The following is a 19,887-nucleotide window of genomic DNA, read 5'->3' as shown; positions in this document are numbered from 1 at the left end:
AAAATAGTTTTCCGTGGTTTCCCATTTTCACACCAGGCAAATGCTGGGGCTGTACCTTAATTAAGGCCACGGCCGCTTCCTTCCAACTCCTAGGCCTTTCCTATCCCATCATCGCCATAAGACCTATCTGTGTCGGCGTGACGTAAAGCCCCTAGCAAAAAAAAAAAAAAAAGAAATAAAACACCTTTGGAGAAAGTCATACCACCAGTTTACGATGAAGTAAGTGCAGCTATTGATTCACTGAAAAATTTTAAAGCAGCAGGAGAAAATCAACTACCAGCTCTGAAGATGGTATTCCGTAGTTTCCCCCTCAAATAAGGCCAAGATCGCTTTCTTCACACTCCTGTAGAGCATCCAGCGTTAAGAAAAGATTATAGGTCTTATGGGCTTTTACTTCTATTGGTGTTACCCACTTCAGTTCTACATGTATATAAGAATTATAATGAATTCCTATCAAAACGTATATTTTTTCTCATGAAACAAGCATTGGTTGTGCCATACAATACTGAAGAAGATGTAAAATCATTTTGATATCTTTGAGTTTATCCTTTTAAATATTGTATATGCGGTTCAGTACATGGAACAGCCGGCCATGCTTGTCGCATCGCGTGCCACATTTCAGCGTGTAGTGCGGAAGTGTGTACAGTAGTCAACACATGTAATAACACAGCTTAACTACTGCGAATCATCATTTGTGAGGTAAGCGCAGCATGTTTCCTGTTTTGTGTGTGTCACTCATTACAGTGATTGCTTATGTAAGGGAGATGTTCGACAGATTGAAGTGATCGTCTTTCTGGGGCGCATAGTGTTTTGTTTGTGTTTCGTTTTTCGTGTAGGCCTATTGCATTGATTTTGGTTGTGTATCTTGTATTGTTTTTGTCTGTTTAGTATTTTATATAATCAATCAGCAAGTAATAAATTTAAATTATGGCTTAACATGTGCAAAGAAGTGGTGAAGTTGTCAGGAGAAAGGAACCGCAAATGGTGCTTAACACATATTCATATTTGAAAACAAAGCATCCAGGACAAAGTGTAAGCTGGGTAGTAGATGAAACCGCAAAGTTTTTAGGAATTTCGAGGTCTTCCTTCTTCAAAATAAGGAAGGAAGCCAGCGAAAGGACACTCCAGCGTCCCAGCAAGAAGCGGGAAAGGAAAAAGTTAATTCGGAATAATTGCAGACTCATTAAATACGATGATTTTGTCAGAAGTGGAATACAGCGCATTGATCATGAATTCTATTTCAGAGATGAACAGTGAACTCGGAATACAATCCTCACTTCCGAAAAACAGTAACCCCGAACAACCTGATTTTTAGAAATCATAAGAATAGGTCATTCAGCATTCTGTGTTGCAGAAGAATATTTAAGTTATCGTATTTTGTGATAAACACGAAGCCCTTGCATCTGTTGTCACTTACGAGTAAATTTATCTGAAGTGAGCCGAAGGATACATCACCGAGATGGAGATACCTCCCCGCCAGTTTCCTGTGTTGTGATCACAAAGTATTGCCTTAATAGTGAAATGTTTCTGGGGGCTAACCATACTCAGCACTGTGCTCCCTTAAAGCAACAGCGATCATGAAACTTTCTCAGATATAAGAAACAAGTCAATCATTTTGGTTTCTGGACACGCATATTATTATTATTATTATTATTATTATTATTATTATTATTATTATTATTATTATTATTATTATTATTATTATTATTCTGTTGTTTAGGCCTACTGAGGACCACGGGGCTCGTATCTACTCTTGGGTAAAGTTGTTGCTTTCTTCTTCTTCCAATACTCCTTCATTTGCTGACTATGAGACATCTTTCTCTCCTCGGTCCACTTAGTTCCTGTAGTCTTCTTACTTGTAAGGGACGTTGGGAAAACTCTGTGTCGGATGGCTTGACGGAACAGTAGTCGGTCATGAGTTTGTCCCAGTGGGATATCTAGTTGTTCCATATCTGACTTAACTGTCGTGATCCATTTGTTTTTAGAAGCCTTGCCTCTTCCTGTTACTGTAAATATCCTGTTGGTGAGTCTTTTGGAATCCAGACGGGCCAAGTGTCCATAAAAGGTCAGGCGCTTTTTCCTTATAGACCTGACGATGTCCTCCTGGTGTTCATACAGTTCATCATTATGGCGGATTCTGTAAGTGCCTCCTTCCTCTCTGATTGGTCCTAATATCCTCCTCAGGATCTTCCTCTCTTTTAACTCCAGCTTTCTGAGTGGGCCCTTCCTAGCCATTACAAGGCACTCAGAAGCATACAGAACAGATGGTTTGACTACCGAGTTATAGTGTCTGAGTTTGAGGTTCTTGGAGAGGCACTTAGATGAATAGATACTACGACACGAGTGATAAGCCCTTTCAAACTTGGTACATTATTATTATTATTATTATTATTATTATTATTATTATTATTATTATTATTATTATTATTATTATTATTAATAATAAAGTTCGCATCCCTACATGTTCAAACTCTTACTCTATTTCTAATGATACTGTCAGTGGGCTGTTATCCTTAGAAACATTATGGCAAAATGAAATTTCATGACTGTAATACATTAATGATTGGAGATAATCTGGCATTTATATTATCATTATTATTATTATTATTATTATTATTATTATTATTATTATTTTTGCAGCAGCTGTACCAAGTGATGTATAATTTTATGTCGTCATTGTATTTTACAAGCGGTGAGTGAGCGGGTATGGCAACAGTGGAAGGTAGCAGGCCCATAAGGCCTGTAGTCTTTTCTTAACTCTGGATGCTCTCTATATACCCTTTGTTATCCCATTGTCGCCATAAGACTTATCTGTGTCGGTACAACATAAAGCAAAAAAAAAAAAAAAAAAGAAAATTACTCGGTACTCTATCGGAGATGAGTGGCAACAGAAGACACAAAGTACACCACAACAAACAATGGTCCATGTAATGTTATAGTCCCCTTTCCTATCCCATCATTGCCATAAGACCTATCTGTGCTGGTGTGACGCAAAGCAAATATTAAAAAAAAATATTCGGTACGCAGCAGTAATCCTATCTATGGGAGATGAGTGACAACAGAAGACACAATACACATCACAACAAACAATGGTCAATTTATAGTGCAGACTGTAGTTCCTTACCGTACCGATTTTCATTAAATTCTGTTTGCCCATTTTCTTGTGCTCGGCGCTGATATAGACTTAGTAATGAAAATCCAAATTAATGAATATTTTTGTATAAAAAGACATAAATGATCAGAAATTTGTGTAATACTTATTGATATGGCCACTAACAACATAAATATTTGAGAATTACATTTTAGGCCGTCCCCTAAACTACCATTTCACTCAGCGTGAATACAATTATTTATGGCCTAGATTATAGTGACTTATTCCCCGACTTTTCATTAAGATATGACCACTAATAATATAAATACTTGAAAAGTAAATTTTAGGTCTTCCCCTAAACTACCATTTCACTCAGCAAGAATAAAATTACTTATGGCCTAGATTGTAGCGACTTATTCCCTGACTTCGCATACTGATTTTCATTTAATTCTCTCCTGCCATTTTCATGTGATGTGTGTACATACATACATACATACATACATACAGATAGAAATTACGGAAAATTAAAAAGTGCAATTCCTTGTTACTGTGGACACGACTGATACAGATTTACCATCCTTTGTAATACTGAGCAATGTACAGAAAAAAACTCTTGTTTTATATATATGTCGACAAATAAACTTGGCAGATATTTACAGGATATTTACTATACATAAATAGTCAAAATTATTATTAAATGATTTTCATTAGTCCTCTGTATATGGTGGATGGTTCATGCCAATAAACTTCCTTACTATATGGCAGGTGGCCAGGATTGCTGCTTTTTATAATTCTCTGTAAGTGAGAGGGTGGAGATTAAGTGCTTCAGTGTTCCCTGTGCAGTGTCTTCTGTATAATACAGTTGAACCTGCTTTATACATAATTCTGTTCTGTATAATTCATATTTGTACGTAATTTCCTTTAGGTCCCGGCAAAATGTAATTTAAAAGCGCGTCAATTAAATCTTATTTTGCCGAACTCGATAGCTGCAGTCGCTTAAGTGCGGCCAGTATCCAGTAATCGGGAGATTGTGGGTTCGAGTCCCACTGTCGGCAGCCTTGAAGATGGTTTTCCATGGTTTCCCATTTTCACACCAGGCAAATGTTGGGGCTGTACCATAATTAAGGCCACGGTCGCTTCCTTCCAACTCCTAGGCCTTTCCTATCCCATCGTCGCCATAAGACCTATTTGTGTCAGTGCGACGTAAAACAAAAAAAAATCTTATTTATACGTAATCCGCTGTTATACGTATTAAGTGTCAGAGAAATATAACTGAGTTTTGCGTAATTGTAATGAGCAGGTGCTTTTTTAAAAGGAACTACTGTATTCACGAAGTTTCCTCTTTATCAGCATAGGCTGAAGTAGAGCGGCCGGGTTTCAGAGCTGAAACAGAGCACAAAGAGTTGACCCTTACTTACTGGTGGCTTAACAAAGGCCAACCGAGCAAGTCCCCTTCGCTCTCTATCTCGCTCCTCCTCTACCTTCGTCGTTTTTCACCTTCACAATGCTGCCAAAGATTAAGATACATTGCAAGCAAAGTGGGCGTTTTTGGTGCGGAAACAAAAGAAAATACAGTAAATTTGTTTGAATATGAGAATTTCTTTCGTGGGAACAATGGAGAAGTAAAATGTCCACAGTGCTGGTATCTGGTGTTTACGTTTGAACAGTAGTTTTGTCATTCAGTTGCTTTTGATTAGCCACGGAGAACAGAAGAAGGAAAAATAATACCCTAGATGAAGAAATAAAATTTATACAAGAAGTGGACACTAATTCACATAAAACAAAAACTGAAATTGCTTCAGACTTAGGGATTGCGTATACCATGCTATGTACAGTCATCAGTAAAAGAAGTGCTATTTTGGATGAGCTCATAAAACTGGGTTCAAAATCAGCAAAGCACAACCATCAACAAGAGAGAAGGTATGTAGATTTGGAGAAAGCACTTTTCACATTGTTCCAGCAAAAGCAGGTTGCAGCTCTACCAATTCGTGACAACATGCTGAAGGCAAAGGCGGTAGATTTAGCTAAAATGATTAGTATCACTGCTGATTTCAAGGCTTCATCAAGATGGTTGCAAGGATTTAAAGATCGTCATGGAATCACAGGGAGAAGAATTTGCGCTGGCGCAAAAGCTGTGGATGACGTCATGGTGCAGCACTGGAAAGAAGAGGTTGTGGTACTATTAGGAGCCTCCAAACATCTACAATTGTGATGAGATCGGCCTATTCTACAATTTCCTTCCTAATAAAACATTATGAGGGAAGAAGGGTAAAATTCGTGTAACAGTACTTCTCATCACCAATGCACGACCAATCCTCCACTTGTGATAGGAAAATCAAAGAATCCGAGGTGTTTTAAGGGTGCGAAAACAAAACCTACGGAATATGAATCCAACAGAAATTCTTGGATGATTGTGCTTGTAATGGAACAGTGGTTGAAAAAACTGGACATTAAAAGGAAAAAGAAACAGAAGAAGATCCTTCTTCTTATGGATGGAAGTGCAGCACATCCACCGCAAATCGTTCTGGAGAATGTCCGAGTGGAATTTTCCCCTCTTATCTGTACCAGGGTTCTACATCTGCTCGATTTGGGCATCATTGCAAATTTCAAAGTGCATAATAGAAAAATGCTGGTTCAACATTTAATAACGCTGAGTGATGCAGGAAATGAACTTCTCTCCATTAATTTGGTACAAGCCATGGACTTTATTTTGGCTGCCTGGAAGCAGGTGTCACCCTCCACAATCAGCAACTGTTTCCGGAAATCTGGTGTCTTACTAGAAGGGGCTGCCTCTAATGATGATTATGGGGAGGAAGTTTTGTCTGGCAATGAGTTAACGCTACCGGAGGGTGTAGAATTCAATACTTTTGTGCTTTTAGATGATAATCCGGCTGTATGTGGAGAACTACTGGATGAAGAGATTTTTGCTGATATATGCCAACAACGTGGTGGTGATGGACCGGCTACAGGCAATAGTGAAGGAGATGGAGATAATGACTTGAATCTTGAAATACCTGAACTGAGTGAAGTGTTAAGTGCAATCGATGTGTGTAGGCATTACACCAGTGCGAAAAGTTGTAGTGAAAATGCTTCGAATTCATTACTAAGTTTGCAAAAGGAGGTTTATACTCTTAATGCAAGAAAAGTGAAACAAGCCAAACTATCCGATTTCTTTAAGGCTAGACCAAGTTCAAAATAATATTTTCTGTCTTAATGTATTTATTATTGCAAGGATTTACACATGTAGGTCTGTTCCATTGGTTTTTCACTAAATTGTGTAAGTCTGATATCTAAGTAATTCTGAGTTACACGTAGTTTTTTCTCTTCCCCTTGATATACATATAAGTCAGGTCAACTGTACCATTACATCCAAATCACTACTGGAATGGTGATAATATTGTTGAGGTACCACATGGTTTTTATTTCTATGGCAAAATCTGTGTACTTATCTATTTTCTCTGTATGTGTTGAGTGGATGTTGTGAGGATTAGGGCAGACTATATCAATTATGAAGCAGATTTTCTTGTTCGTATCTACAAAAGTTATATCCGGTCTATTGCAGGTAATAGTTTTATCAGTGATGGTACTTCTATCCTAGTAAAGTTTGTAATTTTCACTTTCCATGACTGATTGTAGTTTGTACTTCCAACATGCTGTAGTACAATGGACTAGGTTATTTTGTTGGGCGAATTCCTGATTAATGATTTTTGCAATTTTGTTGTGTCTGTATTTGTAGTCTGTATTTGCCATTAATCGACAACCTGAGGTTATGTGTTGGATGGTTTGTGAAGATGTATTACATTGTTGGCACTGACCTGAATACTGTAGACAGATCTATCATGCAGTATATGCTTTCTGTAGTTCCTTGTGGCAATGACTTGCTTGTGTGGTGAACATAAAGTCCTCTGTTTCTGGGTATATATTATTATTATTATTATTATTATTATTATTATTATTATTATTATTATTATTATTATTATTATTATTATTATTATTATTATTATTAAACTGGTTAAAAACGTATATAATTTTTTGGACATCTTACATGAACACCTGACACCAAAATTAGCAGAAAAGTAATTAAAAAATTATGTAATAGCAAGACCAAGATTTAATGCATTACAGGAGTTAAGGATGTTATTAAAGTCTATAGGCCTGTTGCTATTTCTTGATGGATGCAGTATTTTTGTATCCATCTCTTGGCACAGGCCAGAGCAAAGTGTAGCTTCCACCGAAGTCGCAGTCTCAATCATGGCTGTGACAGTATGGAAGCTGCTGGCATATGGGTGATGCTGAGTAATGACATGTGGAGCACAACTAGTGTCTGAGTGTTATGACAGGTGTTGCTCATAGGATCAGCCGTGCTGCAGTACCACCTTCTGGTCCCATGAGGAAAGCAATGGCAAACTACCGCACTCCTCATGTTGCCTAGTACGCCTCATTTGGGCTCTGCCATTGGTTTTTGCGGTTTCCCTATAACTGCGTAGCCTTTGGTGGTGCTATTTTAGGATCCAACCAGCCCCTGGGCTGATGACTTAACAGACAGACATTAAAGTCTAATGGAAGGGTGTCTTCATTTGACGAAAGAAAGGCAGCATCTTTCAGAATGAAGAAATATTGGGTTGATAGAAAGGCAAAAATTCCTCTCCACAGTTGACTAGAGTGGTCCAATGTAGGCCATAAAATGTAAAATAAAATATATGATGATGATGATGATGATGATGATTATGATGAAGATGATTATGATGATGATTACGATGATTTTGATTAATATAGACTGACCCTTTAACAACTAAAGTTTGACTGGTTTTGTTGCAGGATATTATTTCTGTTGATCCTTGCCACAAGTTCACCTGGTGTCTTGATGCTTGTATTCGGGAAAAGAATGTTGATATCAAAAGATCAAGGGAATTGCAGGTAATTTTGTTGACTGTAATTAGTAGTTTGCAGATACTATTTTATAATCCATCGTTTGAGTGTTTGCTATGAAAAATACATTTTTACTGCCTTTAATAGGTAGGCCATGTAACAAATTAAGTGGTAAGAAATTGGTTTTGCTGATACTTCTTTTCTTGCTTGACTGTCTTTGAAGTGATTAAATATGTTAATTGTAATGTCTTTACAGGGTTTCTTGGACAGTATTAAGAGAGGGCAGGAACAAGTTCTTGGTGATTTATCCATGACGCTTTGTGATCCGTACGCAATCAATTTCCTTGCTACTTCAGCTACAAAAATCTTACAACACTTGATAACCGTCGAGGGAATGCCCAGGGTAATGTGGCATGGAATACTTTTTTAACCATAAAATATTACTGATGCATATAAGGATATTTTCATCCACTTCTATCTCTTAAATTTTCCCCTGTTATTCCATATAAAATCTACATAATTGGTAGGCTACGTGAGATTTTTAAAAATGAAAAGTTGCACCCGTGGTTTGAATTCTGTGTAAAACTACGTATTTGTGGCTATGAACATAACGTCATGCAAGACTATAAGCTTACTTTACCTGGCTGACAGATAAGGAAGGATAAATATACACTGAGTTTTCAAAAGTCATGGCAAGACACTGAATGTGATTTTAATAACGAGTTGCTCCTCCACGAGCTCTCAAAACAGCAATAATACGGCGAGGCATCAACTCTACTAGGCATTGGAATCGTTCTGGAGGGATCTGGACCCACGCATCTTGCACTGCTACCCACAATTGGTCTTCTGTAGTTGGTGCAGGGTTCATGGAGTGTACACCAGCGTCGATAGCATCCAATAAATGCTCAATTGGATTAAGATTGGGGGATTTGGAGGCCCAGTCCATGGTCGTAACTTCACTGGAGTGTTCCTCTAACCACCTGCGTGCCACCACAGAGTGGCGACATGGTGCGTTGTCCTGTTGACTCATGGCATCTCCGTCAGCATACTCTAGGACCAGAAAGGGAAGCAGATGGTCTGAAAGAATGTCCACATAACATGCACCTGTCAGTGATCCCTGCAGCTGGACGATGGGGCCTAATTGCGACCATGCGAACGCCACTCAGACCAGAAAAGAGCCACCTCCTGCGTGGACACAATCTTGTTGACACATAGGAACCATAGCTTCATGGGGCATATGCCACACTCTCACGTGCCCATCAGCTTGATACAACTGGAACCAGGATTCATCGGACCATACCACACCTGCCTCTGTTCCATGGTCCATGTTTGCGGGCCCATGCATGTTGTTTAGCTCTGTGTTGAGGTGTCAGCAAAGGGACATGAGTTGGTCGTCTGCTGGTGAAGCCTGTGCAGTGCAGTTGCCTCCTTACAATCCTGATAGAAATGGGTTGACTCCCATCATTCAACCGGGCGGTGATCTGACTCACAGTAGCCCGTTGAGCGCCCAGTATAATTCTGCGGAGGTGACATGTTGTCCGTGTGTTAAAGCCATGGGGTCTTCTCGTGCCCCTGTTTACGCGGTTGGTAATATTCTCTCTGGGATATTGAAGATCCACCCTCGACACTGTTGACCTTGGAAATCTGAATTTGCGTGTAATCTCCGCAATGCTATGTCCCATGCGCCGTGCGCTGACGATCATCCCATGTTCAAAGTCGGTTAACTCGCGACGTGTTTTCATCTTCACAACGCTGGTGTCTGTGACAGACTGCTCAGCTACGCACCTGCTAGCTGCAATGCTCAGGGATCATGCACAGCGCATTTTCTAATGGGTACCCCTTCCTGTGTCTTTTTGCCACTCAATGTGTGTATGTGTATGTGTGTATATATTGTACCGGGAACGCCATTACGGAAGCGAAGTTCGAAGTATGTTTATTGAACTTCGCGCGAGGCGGAAGATATGCATTCCGCCGAACTCAATGACGTATGCAGCGAGTGACGTAGCCGCCTCGGGTGTCCTCTACATGACCATATATGGTCGTGTTCCAGCCTACCTGCAAAATTCTATTTTGCGTTAAAATATTGCTATTTTGACACTGCCATCGTAAAGACCATTATAATGGACGCAACCTGTCAACATTTCAGGGAAATCCACCGTATACTTTAAGAGTTATAAGGGTCGATAATACCCATGTTCTAGATACTTACCCACATTCGGGTATAAAAGGAGGACGACCCGGACTACAAATTCAGTATCTGTCACTCCACCGTCTCTGCAGCACGGGTGACGGGAGGAGCGCTGTGAGTGCAGACCGAACCTATAGTTGGAAAAGTCTTTGAAATCTGAGAGTTGGAACTTTGTTATTTTCTTAAAGTGCCACGTCGGGACTTTGTTATTTTCTTAAAGTATCGCGTCGGGACTTTATTTTCTTCAAGTGCCACATTGGAACTTTGTCATTTTCTTCAAGTGCCGCATTGGGACTTTGTTATTTTCTTCAAGTGTCACGTTGGGACTTTCTTATCCAGCGACTATTGAAGAACCTTAGAATTCTCGCGAGTGTCGTGACTTCTGCAAGTACCACGTTTGAACTTATATTTCGAACTTGTGCTTTCGTGGATCAATTTCAGGAACATAGGAATTCTCCGAATGTGTAAAGTTGGACTTGTGTTCTATGACAAGCTGTGTCAACGTAAAGTTTCGTGTGAATGGTACGATTTTTCTTCCAAGTATCATATTGAACTTATGTCTTACGACAAACTGTGGAACTTAAGGTATTTTTAAACATTGCGTTCGATTGTGAAAATATGAAATACTTTCCGAGTACTGCATCAGGACTTGTGCTTAGGCTCGTGTCAACATAATAGACTGTGACAACTTAGAATACACATGCCATGTTCCGAGGGAACATAAAACGTTCCAGCGTTATAAGTAAACTCACAATTTATGGAGTTAGACTTTTTCCAAGTACCATTTTTCTTTAATGATTATTTACTTTGCTTAGTGACGGAATAAGACATTTTCCGAGTGCTATTTCATTTACTAAGCTTATTGCAAATGTGCCAGTGTATTCCGAACCTTCATAAACTGTGCATTAAGAACTGTGATGACTATAAACGGCAATCCTATAAAACATTCTAGTTTACCGTGCCTGTGTTAGTAAGCTCACGTCACGAACTTAACATTTTACACATTATTTCCACCAGTACAAGATCAAATATTTAATGCAATCATCCTGTTTTTCAAGGGACTGTTTAGGAACATTTTTGATTCAATGAAGTGTCTGAATCAAGGATTTAGTAACACTTGTCACATTTCATTGTACGAGTAGATGCAATCATTGCAAGGTCATATCTATTTAACAGTGCCACAAATAAACGGAGTGCCGTACAGGAACTTGCACGTGAATCATGTCTTAAAAATCGAACCCCGGAACGTGTGCGTCCAAAACTTCAAGAAATTCCAGAACTTCGAGAAATTCCAGAACTTCACATCTAGGCGGGCGTGTTTCCTACCCAGGCCGTATCCAGCGCCATCCCAGGACCCGGAGTTACCAACCAGCCACGACGCTTCAATTCTACTGTATGAAGGTGATATTAACTTTTTTTCAATGGTCAATAAACTCAGATTATCCAAAAAATCTCTCTAAGTTCGATGAACTATACCCCTCTCTGTACCAACTCCAATGTTTTAAGCCACACTCTAAGATATAGTCCATGCTCATCTGTGGATCGGTGGTAGAGTGTCGGCCTCCGGATCGCAAGATAGCGGGTTCAAACCCGGCAGAGGTAGTCGGATTTTTGAAGGGCGGAAAAAAGTCCAATCGACACTTCATGTCGTACGATGTCGGCATGTAAAAGATCTCTAGTGATACATTTGGTATTTACCCGACAAAATTAATTAAATCTCAGCCATAGACGCCCAAGAGAGATCCGGTTTACTCTAGGTCCGCTAGATGGCAGACAGGGTAAACCGGAACGTCGAAATTGACGAGCAGACAGCCAGATGGCGTCAAATCGAAATGTCTGCAAACGGTAGCTGAGGCCATACGATTATTATTATTATTATCAATTGAGTGTTAAGCGCCTCTAAGATAAACATCTTTTCCTGGTACGGAGAAGAGGTTGAATACGTGGCGCCCAAGCTTCAAGGGCTCGATTCCATTGGAGTGTTAACATAAGACATTAACCTACAGCCCAAGCTAAGGTGACCAGTTTCAATCAGAATAGGAATGCTAACAAATTTCAGTGGACGCCATCCTAACTAAAAGTGTATAATTTAAGTGACTTGGTAGGAGTGATTTGCATTAATTTCAAAAGACCTGGTTTAAATAATTTAAGTTGAAATATTGGCACTAGGACTTATGAACTTTTTGAACTTTTGACTGAATGCAAGTTCCGAAAAATCTTTAATTTTTTTTAATTGTGTCAATCATTATTTCTGTACTTGGTACTAGCGTTATATATTTTAATAAATGGAGGAGATTATGGCAGCGATCGAAGCTCTTAGGCTCAGTATGAAAGTGGCAAATGAGAACTTGGAACGTAGGATCGTTGAGACCAGTGCTCAACTTAATGAGTCTAGTTCTAATCTTGAACATCGACTTAATGAGTCTAGTTCTAATCTTGAACGGTCTTTGAGAGAACAACTTAATGAGTCTAGTTCTAATCTTGAACGTCAACTTAAGGGATCCGTAGTTCAGATCAGTGCCGAAATAGACAAGAAATTTGTAGAAGCGAATGCCACTTTAGAATAAAAACTTACTCAGGCTGGTGCTCGCATTGAACAAAAATTTAAAGAGTCCAATGATAGGATAGATGGAAAAATTTTTGAAATAAATGACCAATTGAAAAATTACATGGAGGTCATGAAAGAAGAAATTAAAACCCAAGTTGTAGCCCTTCTCAAAGATGACATCAAAGCTATTCTTCCAAGTTCTCAGGAAATTACTGAAGAGGTAGAAGACTTAAGAACTCAGTTTCAAGAATCACTCTCACAATTATCCTTAGCCCAGGTTAAGATAGCCTCCATTCAGGAGAATCTTAGAGACACGCTTAAAACTGACATTCAAAGAGTAAATAATGAAGTCAGTCTTATAAAGAGTAAACAGGGAGAGTTTGATAAAAAGTTTTCATCTCAATTAGATACTACGCATACTCAGGTTACGTGTATATGCAGAGATGTATCTGAGCTAAAAAGGGACCTTCAAGAAGAAGTTAAGGTGGTAGAAGGCACTATTAAACAAAAGTGGAAGACGTTAAAACAGAACTACAGGGACAAATAGAAACTCTTGGTAGTAAGGTCTCTAATTTAGAACTAAAAGAGATTCCCTCATTTTCATCAAGTTTACTGAAAACTAACGAGAACACAAATTTTACCACTACCATCCGAATGGCAGATGAACAGCCTGCTAAATTCTAATGGAAGGAGGAATACACCGCTAGGGAATATTTACTCAACACTGAAGAATATTTTCAGGAGAACAAAATCGGTCCTGATCGACAGCTCCGTGTCGTTTCCAAGTTACTAGAGGGACGCGCCCTATCATGGTATTCCGCTTTTAAATCTTGCTTTAACACTTATTCCGAGTTCAAAGAAGCTCTACTGAAGCGTTTCTGGAATTCAGAGACGCAACATTTAATTAAGTTGCTGTTATATGCTAAGAAGTATAATAATTCTATAAATACGTCCCGTTACTCAGATTATTTCATCGGGCAACTTAAGAAGATGCAATTTTTGGACCCACCATTGCCTGAACAAGAGCTGATCCAAGTGATCACATTACAATTCCCAGCCCTAGTCCAGGAGATTTTGGTAGCTGCTAATATACAATCTTTAGAACAAATGGATGCGATACTTCATAGATTAGACACAGCCCATGCTCAATCTTTACCCAAAGGGGGTAAGACTAAAGAAATGACTACCAGTCCTGTCGCTATTGTGACACAAGGACGTCCAGATCTAAAAATACCAGAGGAGCGGCCTACAAAACGACACACACCTATCCGATATCGAGGGTATAAAGGACGGCCGGACCGAGGGAAAGTGCCATACTGGTAAGAGAAACGAAACACCTGCCCCGAACCCTAACGCAACGGGTGGAAAAAAAAAAAAAAAAGAAAACTCCAATGTTCTCTTAGGAAGATTGCGTGATAACGGAAGGAGGGAGGAGCCGCTCTGCGTAACTCAGGTACATTATTGGCATGTAGAGGACTCGGAACTACTCCATGAGAACATGACACCATCTAGGCCAAGAATCCAACGTAGCCTGCCAGTAATCACCATTAGGATTGGCAACATCAAAGTTATGTCGTTGGTAGATTCAGGAGCTCAAGCCTCCCTCATTTCAGCTAGACTATTGGAAACCATAAAGGAAAGACATGATGTACTTGTGATGCCTGTTTCCCAACTTAGGACTAAAGGGATTGTTCCAGATAAGTGCATTAAATGTAAATTACAGACTTTTGTGGAATTCATCGTGGGACATGTTCAATTTGAGCACGTTTTTCTAGTGATTTCTCAGATGAAATTCAATGTTATCCTTGGTTCTGATTTCCTTATCAAACATGGAGGAGTGATTGATTATACTGCAAACGTCATTACGTTTTATAATGTTGACCCTGTAGAATTACAGCTGATCGAAGGAGACGATGGTCGGATACAAGGGATAGATACCCCACAAGAAGAATTCGATGGCGGAAATAGCGATGTTGCACCAGTCGAAAATGAAGAGGATGATTCCGATGAAGTGCGATCCGTCGAAGATGTACCCCTGATAGATGAGATGTACGACGACGGTCCAGACTATGTCAGCTCCATGTATGTATGTATGTTGGGTATTCAGCCCGAAGGCTGGTTTGATCCCCTGCAGCTCCGCCAACAGCTGTCATAAATAGCCTAGGCGTCACTGAAGAGGCGTACTAGGGAAATGAGGTGTGAGGTAGTTTCCAGTTGCTTTCCTCACTGAGCCAGAAGTTGCTATTACATATTAGTCTGCCAAGCCCACTGAAATGCATGCACCAACCGAACCTATGAGCAATATTTTCACACCATTCATAGCAGGGACTGGCTGCATAAGCAATGGTATTACCAGCACCACTCATACCTCAGTCACTTTCATATTGTCAAAGCCAAGGATGAGACTGTGACAGATCAATGAAAGTAACAAATTTGATATAGCCCATACCAGAAGACATAGTGCACTGTAAACACTACATCTCGCCAGCAAAGGCATGTCAGCTCCATAGTCAGTGTAATTGAAGAACCAGCGGCCGACAAAGACGTTACAGATTCAGTCCAGGAAATTTTCAAAACTTATCCAGACGTGTTCAATGACAAGCCCGGAGAGATCTGAGATTTTACATATCATCTGGATGTCAAGGATACTTCCACATACAAGAAACGACCCTATCCTATAGTAGGAAGATGCAGAGCAGAAGCAAGAGCGCACATCAAACAGATGGAACAACCAAAGGCATATATAATGCTTCCAGCTTAAAAACATACTTCGAAAGAGAAGCATAAAGAAAATCCTGATCGAATTTTCTTTGCCCTGAGAGGGGGGACATGTACCGGGAACGCCACTACGGAAGTGAAGTTCGAAATATGTTTATTGAACTTCGTGTGAGGCGGAAGATATGCAGCCCGCCGAACTCAATGACGTACACAGCGAGTGTCGTAGCCGCCTCGGGTGTCCTCTACATGACCATATATGGTCGTGTTCCAGCCTACCTGCAAAATTCTATTTTGCGTTAAAATATTGCTATTTTGACACTGCCATCGTAAAGACCATTATAATGGACGCAACCTGTCAACATTTCAGGGAAATCCACCGTATACTTTAAGAGTTATAAGGGTCGATAATACCCATGTTCTAGATACTTACCCACATTCGGGTATAAAAGGAGGACGACCCGGACTACAAATTCAGTATCTGTCACTCCACCGTCTCTGCAGCATGGGTGACGGGAGGAGCGCTGTGAGTGCAGACCGAACCTATAGTTGGAAAAGTCTTTGAAATCTGAGAGTTGGAACTTTGTTATTTTCTTAAAGTGCCACTTCGGGATTTTGTTATTTTCTTAAAGTATCGCGTCGGGACTTTATTTTCTTCAAGTGCCACATTGGAACTTTGTCATTTTCTTCAAGTGCCGCATTGGGACTTTGTTATTTTCTTCAAGTGTCGCGTTGGGACTTTCTTATCCAGTGACTATTGAAGAAACTTAGAATTCTCGCGAGTGTCGTGACTTCTGCAAGTACCACGTTTGAACTTATATTTCGAACTTGTGCTTTCGTGGATCAATTTCAGGAACATAGGAATTCTCCGAGTGTGTAAGTTGGACTTGTGTTCTATGACAAGCTGTGTCAACGTAAAGTTTCGTGTGAATGATACGATTTTTCTTCCAAGTATCATATTGAACTTATGTCTTACGACAAACTGTGGAACTTAAGGTATTTTTAAACATTGCGTTCGATTGTGAAAATATGAAATACTTTCCGAGTACTGCATCAGGACTTGTGCTTAGGCTCGTGTCAACATAATAGACTGTGACAACTTAGAATACACATGCCATGTTCCGAGGGAACATAGAACGTTCCAGCGTTATAAGTGAACTCACAATTTATGGAGTTAGACTTTTTCCAAGTACCATTTTTCTTTAATGATTATTTACTTTGCTTAGTGACGGAATAAGACATTTTCCGAGTGCTATTTCATTTACTAAGCTTATTGCAAATGTGCCAGTCTGTTCCGAACCTTCATAAACTGTGCATTAAGAACTGTGGTGACTATAAACGGCAATCCTATAAAACATTCTAGTTTACCGTGCCTGTGTTAGTAAGCTCACGTCACAAACTTAACATTTTACACATTATTTCCACCAGTACAAGGTCAAATATTTAATGCAATCATCCTGTTTTTCAAAGGACTGTTTAGGAACATTTTCGATTCAATGAAGTGTCTGAATCAAGGATTTACTAACACTTGTCGTATTTCATTGTACGAGTAGATGCAATCATTGAAAGGTCATATCTATTTAACAGTGCCACAAATAAACGGAGTGCTGTACAGGAACTTGCACGTGAATCATGTCTTAAAAATCGAACCCCGGAACGTGTGCGTCCAGAACTTCGAGAAATTCCAGAACTTCACATCCAGGCGGGCGTGGTTCCTACTCAGGCCGTATCCAGCGCCATTCCAGGACCCGGAGTTACCAACCAGCCATGACGCTTCAATTCTACTGTATGAAGGTGATATTAACTTGTTTTCAATGGTCAATAAACTCAGATTATCCAAAAAATCTCTAAGTTCGATGAACTATACCCCTCTCTGTACCAACTCCAATGTTTTAAGCCACACCCTACGATATAGTCTATGCTCATCAATTTAGTGTCAAGCGCCTCTAAGATAAACATCTTTTCCTGGTACAATATATATACATTTTTAAAATTCAGCTACTGTAAATCAAGTGAGGTATATAATGAAGGTATGCAACTTTTTTTTTTTAAAAGGAATATGCGAATGGTATTGATGTTATTAATATAATAGTTGTTTATAAGCTTCTTAACGTTTTAAGTTGTTTTAAATAATTGAATATCTTCTCATAAGTTTTACCTGTCATGAAACCAGATAGTGGATGTGAATGTCTTTTTAAATAAATTAAAATAAACAGCTGATATTGTGTGTTCTACTGGAAAAACAGTAAACCCTGTTTCTCCGTGAATTTTGTAGATATCGTTTTAATGTATGTATACATGTAGCCTACATTAGATAAATGACTTTTTTCTGGGATAGGTCTTTCTGTCATATAATAATGGATTGTGTTTAAACTTTTTTCCAGGACAATACTGTCCTCATCCTCTTGCTAAGAATGTTGGCACTAGGACTTAGTGCATGGGTCATGATTGATTCTCAGGTAAGGGAAGTTAGAGCATATATTATTAATTTCCTGTATTAGTACATACAGTATACTTATAAAACTCCATTAGTAATCCTTGATTTGAATTGGCCTGTTGTGTCTATACTCAGACTGGTATGTTTTTTAATCACCTAGGTTGTACATGCAATGAAAAATAATTATATATATAAAACTGGGGTTTCCAAATGGCGGCCTGCTAAGGCTTTCACAAACAAATATTTTAAGAAATGTGAGAAAAATTTACAAAAATAGTTTCATAGCTCATTCAAAAATGTATTAATTTAGACACCCAAGTCAGAACTATTTCATTCTTTATTATTATTTCCTTTTTTTAAGTATCATTAGGTCTGAACAGATAATTTTTGATTGATAAAATTGTAAAATCCAAACTTCGGCAGAAAATGAGACCTCACAAACGTCAGTGCTAAGTCTTAACCATTATAAAAGTGGTTATGGGATCCATACTAAATCTTGAACTCCATGCTAACCTCACTGTGGATATTTGATGTACCGTAACATGCGGTGAATACCTAGAAATACTTTAATTGCCATTGGTGTAAGAAGTGGTTTCAGTTCTTTATTCTTCTCTCATTGGTAGCACTGGATGGTACACAGTGCCACACACTCGTAATGTTCAGGGAAGTACTCCTGGAAGAACACTGCGGGAATTTTAGGCTTTTAGAACTGTATATCATTGTTCCCTTCACGCTACTCCTGCTAAATTGTCCTCTTTTAACCCTCGAATCGGTAGCTGACGATAGATCGGCAGGTGTGCGCCTATCTCAACCTCCGCTGACAATAGATCGTCAGGTCCACTTTACCAGTAAATACAGCTAGAAGAAGTTGTGAATATTTCTGTTAGATGGCTGCATTCACCAGGCATGTTTTCTCCTTGGAATGTGGAATGTTTCGTTTTAAAATACATCCATTTATGTGTGATATCTTTGAAACAATTGAAGGTCGCAATTCGCACAGCTTTGAAACACGTGTTGATTTTGTCGTGACTTGCTTTCATTGTTTACTGTGTGTTATGCACACACGACGGCTACATTTTCGGATTTAAATGATGAAGATATTGTAATAGAATTAAATTCATCTGTAAATTCAAGGCCTACTCCAGCAGAATGGATGTGTTGTGCCAACTGATTTAGATTATGAACGCCCACCGGTTAGAGTTCTATCAAATGCCGTACTTTTTATTGAATAATTCCTGAAGTATTAACACTATTCACTTAAAATTTCCAGTCTTGCCTAAACCACGGACGAGTGAGGTCGCATTGAGTGGAGGGTCCCGGGAGTGGGAGGTGTGGGTGAAAGTGCTGAGAGCTGGAAGGTTGTGGAGAAGTGTGCCGACAATGATTAGTGTAGAGCAGTTCAGGGCGACGGTAGGAAGATGGCAGGGAAGAATGAAGAAAGAAGAAATGAAATTAGGAAGGTGTAATATGGATTTGGAGAGAAAAGGTGAATTACTGCTATCAGCGGCGGTGATTATAATTTTGCTATGCATTGGGGGGGTCGAGTTGAACCCAGGCCCGACCCCTAGTAGAAATGAAGAAAGGGAAAATATGGACGCATTCAGAAGAGCTGTAAAAGAGGTGGTAGAAGAAGCTGGCCCTTTTGAGCAAATTAAAAATATGATTAAGGAACAAACCAGGGAATTTGGAAAAATGGAGGTATGGTTAAGAGAAAGAACGGAAGATATAACAGCACAAGTGAGACATAACACCGGAGAAGTTGTATCATTAAGGGAAAAAATAAATCGATTAGAAAAGGAGAACTTGAAGCTGAAAGTAGAAGTGGAAGCCAATACTTTATATCGAAGAAAGAAGTGCTTATTTATCTATGGTGTGCCTGAAGAGTTGAGAGAAGACAAAGTACTGACAACTTACAAAGTTGTAGACTTAATACAGGGGAATTTGAAACTTAATTTTAGTGAAGTAGATATAGATGATGTGCAGAGGGTGGAAAAAATTGGGGGCAATAGGCCTATCAAACTAGAACTGTTTTCTACGTT

The 19,887-nt window shown here is 39.3% G+C and overlaps 1 protein-coding gene across 1 annotated transcript in view; it reads left to right on the top strand.

Annotated features, from left to right (window-relative positions):
- NELF-B (negative elongation factor B) overlaps nucleotides 1-19,887 on the top strand; it is a 149,040-nt gene that overhangs the window by 77,514 nt on the left and 51,639 nt on the right. The window contains exons 6-8 of the mRNA XM_067145727.2: nucleotides 7,910-8,008; nucleotides 8,217-8,363; nucleotides 17,796-17,870. Of these exons, the coding sequence (XP_067001828.2) occupies nucleotides 7,910-8,008; nucleotides 8,217-8,363; nucleotides 17,796-17,870 (321 nt within the window). The remainder of the gene's footprint in view (nucleotides 1-7,909; nucleotides 8,009-8,216; nucleotides 8,364-17,795; nucleotides 17,871-19,887) is intronic.

Source organism: Anabrus simplex, chromosome 4 (genome assembly GCF_040414725.1).
Source record: "Anabrus simplex isolate iqAnaSimp1 chromosome 4, ASM4041472v1, whole genome shotgun sequence".
NCBI classification, from domain to species: domain Eukaryota; kingdom Metazoa; phylum Arthropoda; class Insecta; order Orthoptera; family Tettigoniidae; genus Anabrus; species Anabrus simplex.
The sequence above is the reverse complement of the archived record's forward strand: the minus strand, read 5'-3'. Positions and strand labels throughout refer to the sequence as shown.